At 55.7% G+C, this 903-nt stretch overlaps 1 protein-coding gene across 1 annotated transcript in view; it reads left to right on the top strand.

The window, feature by feature from the left end:
• Positions 1-310: 310 nt before the first annotated feature.
• Positions 311-903, top strand: part of LOC125482721 (potassium-transporting ATPase alpha chain 1-like) — a gene marked incomplete at its 3' end in the record, with an annotated part of 4920 nt that continues 4327 nt past the window's right edge. The window contains exon 1 of the mRNA XM_048594850.1: positions 311-500. Within this exon, the coding sequence (XP_048450807.1) occupies positions 323-500 (178 nt within the window). The remainder of the gene's footprint in view (positions 501-903) is intronic.

Here is a 903-nt window from a genome sequence, read left to right as displayed (position 1 = left end):
GGGGAATGTGGGGCTCACTCCCACAGGGAGTGGGGGTGGAGTGTGGGGCTCACTCCCACGGGGAGTTGGGTGGGGAATGTGGGACTCACTCCCACAGGGAGTCGGGGGGAATGTGGGACTCGCTCCCACGGGGAGTTGGGGGGGGAATTGTGTTAATGGGGAGGGGAATGGCGGATAAACAAATGAGTGAGAGAGGGAGTGAGGGAGATGGTGATGGGGTGTGGGGAGATGAAGGGGGGAGGAGAAGGGCTGAATGGCCTGTGTGTGTGGCTGGGGGATGCTGTGTAACATGATGTGACTCGAACAGCTCTCCATCCACGAGATGGAAGACCCCTTGGATCTGCGATATCTCATGGTGATGAAGGGTGCACCAGAGAGAATCCTGGAACGTTGTGCCACCATCATGATCAAAGGGCAGGAGTTACCCCTGGACGAGCAGTGGAAGGAAGCATTCCAGACGGCCTACATGGACCTCGGAGGGCTGGGAGAGAGGGTGCTAGGTAAAATGCAACAACAACCTGACTTTACATTGCAACATCCGCTGGAGGTACCGGGTCAAGGCAGGCAAAAACACAGCCAGAGGGGTCAGGGCGGCTAAAGGAAGAGACAGAGAGAGTGAGGGAGAGAGAGACAGAGAGAGAGAGACAGAGAGAGAGAGAGAGTGAGGGAGAGAGAGAGACAGACAGAGAGAGACAGAGATAGACACAGACAGAGAGAGACAGAGACAGAGAGAGACAGACAGAGAGAGAGACAGAGAGAGAGACAGAGAGAGTGAGGGAGAGAGAGACAGAGACAGAGAGAGAGACAGGGAGGGAGAGAGAGAGAGATAGAGACAGAGAAGAGTGAGGGAGAGAGCGACAGAGAGAGAGACAGAGAGGAAGAGACAGAGAGAGTGAGGGAGAG

The sequence above is a fragment of the Rhincodon typus genome, unplaced genomic scaffold (assembly GCF_021869965.1).
Source record: "Rhincodon typus isolate 14 unplaced genomic scaffold, sRhiTyp1.1 hic_rhity00015799, whole genome shotgun sequence".
NCBI lineage: Eukaryota > Metazoa > Chordata > Chondrichthyes > Orectolobiformes > Rhincodontidae > Rhincodon > Rhincodon typus.
Note: the sequence above shows the minus strand (reverse complement) of the source record. Positions and strands in the feature narration are given on the sequence as shown.